The 2,060-nt window shown below is 40.0% G+C and overlaps 1 protein-coding gene across 1 annotated transcript; it reads left to right on the forward strand.

The window, feature by feature from the left end:
- Positions 1-9: 9 nt before the first annotated feature.
- On the forward strand, positions 10-2,041 carry LOC113346555 (putative RNA-binding protein RbpE). Its single transcript, XM_026590077.1, has 2 exons — positions 10-170; positions 916-2,041. The coding sequence occupies exons 1-2, from the start codon at positions 60-62 to the stop codon at positions 1,267-1,269; spliced, it is 465 nt and encodes a 154-aa protein (XP_026445862.1). The 5' UTR covers positions 10-59; the 3' UTR covers positions 1,270-2,041.
- The last annotated feature ends 19 nt before the right edge of the window (positions 2,042-2,060 follow it).

Below are 2,060 nucleotides of genomic sequence, written 5' to 3' on the forward strand. Positions count from 1 at the left end.
TTTCATCAACCTCTTTGCTGGTTCTCAAAAGGTTCAGCTTTTCCTTTGTTTAGGTCTTAATGGCAATTGATGAGAAGTACGGTCTCTATATCGGAAATCTGTCGCCAAAGACTACTCGCGATGATCTCAGCGACAAATTTATGAGATGGGGGTCATCGTTTTCTAGCCAGGTATGATGCCCTAAACCTCATTTTGGCAATTTATCTTCCATTTTGGGTGTAGGTTTTTTATCTGTGTCTGTGGTATTTTGAAATTGATACCAACATTTAGAAGTTATTAAACGAAAATTCTGATTAGATGGGTTCATAAGCTCACACATTACTCTTCTATTCGCATGTATAATACTCTTATTGAGCTAAGGGAATTCACATTTCAGTCAATTAAATCAAGATTTTGTGTCCAATGTCCCAGATAACAACATCTAGCTGCGTTTATATGCGCTTTTTTGTAGACAAGGATGTTGAAATGGCTTGATTCATGATATCAAAATGCTATTTGTACTATCATTTGCACTAGTTATAAAGGCAGGGGACATTTTTGCCTGACTACCTAGTTTTCTTTTTTGCTTAATCTTTGGTTGTAACTGGCTTGTATTCCTTTGGTTATTGATCAATAAAATTTGTGATTAAGCACAATTAGACTTTAGGAGGATGGGGAGAAAGAAACAAGCGCAGTATACTACATACTTGTTTGTTTCTTCGCCATTTCAAACCATTGGGGTTTTTTCACTTTATTCATGGTCCATGTTACCCTAACATCTATGTCCTGTTCAATCCTTTTCACTTGGGAGAAGCCAAAATTTGACACTGTAAACTGGATAAATAATTCAAATAATCATCTTGGTATCTTTATCACTCTTGATCCAGATTGTAACTAGATACTATCTTTTCCTCATACTTTGTGATTGTTGTGTAGATCGTGGAGGACAAAATCACAGGTCGTCCTCGTGGTTTTGCATTTGTGTATTACCAAGATGAACGTGCACTAGAAGATGCACTCATGCATACAATCGGCACAAAGCTTCATGGTCGAGTTCTCAACATAAAAAGGGCGCACCGCAACACGGGAAAAGGTGATTCGGCTATGGTTATAGAGGGAAATCTTGTTGCTATATATGTGGAGAAGGCCATTTTGCAGGAGACCGTCCTGGTTTTGACAGTTGAGGTGATGGTGGGAGCTGTGAAGACAGTTCACACTGCTACAGTTGTGGGAACCTGGCCATTTCGCCCGAGAATGTTATTCATCAAATGCTACAAAATGTTACTGTGATGACAAAGAGTTGCATCCCACATATGGAGAGGCAGCAACACGAACAAAGGCACAATTAAAAGAGACAGCTGGTGTGGCACCTCAGATGAAGGGTCTTTAGAGGGACTGATAATGAATAAGTGGATCCTACCTCTGCAGAGAACCTAACTTTGTTAAGGTTCGCAGCTAAATGTTTGATAGAGACATCCACTGCAACTCCTCATGCAGGTAGTATAAAGAAGGCGGAACCTGCTATTGTTGACATCTTTAGTGATAACGAGAGCAAAGACATGTCTCTGCAGATGGAGAAGACAACGCAAGTCATGGGATTCCCGGTGCCTAACAAATATGTTGCCCTCTACAAAGCAATATATGAAAAACATGGGCATATAGCCACAAAGACGGTCATAAAGAATTCAATGATGGCATTATTTTCCCTTGTTACTGATCTTTTAGCCATAATAAGCCAAATGAAGGAGACGTCATTTTCAAACTTGAGCATGTCTTTACCGAATCATTGGGAATCAAAGGTGTCCACAGCTGAGGCGATGGAGTTCAATGTTGGCTGGCTCAGGACTAGACTAAATGAACTGAAGGTTGAGCTTATTGTTGCGAAAACCCTTCGTTCTATGTTGCGCAATGATGGAAAGGTTCTCAAGGTAACTCGAGATGATGCTAAAGTCGCTTCTAAACCAGAGGAAACTTTGAAGGCACAGTTGTTAAGCAGAATCATGCAGTCAAAGTAAAGCACAAGTTGAACTGGTACGAAGCTAGCGTGAAAACCCAGCAGAGGCAAAAGAAGAAAAAAGAAG

Source organism: Papaver somniferum, unplaced genomic scaffold (genome assembly GCF_003573695.1).
Source record: "Papaver somniferum cultivar HN1 unplaced genomic scaffold, ASM357369v1 unplaced-scaffold_9996, whole genome shotgun sequence".
NCBI classification, from domain to species: domain Eukaryota; kingdom Viridiplantae; phylum Streptophyta; class Magnoliopsida; order Ranunculales; family Papaveraceae; genus Papaver; species Papaver somniferum.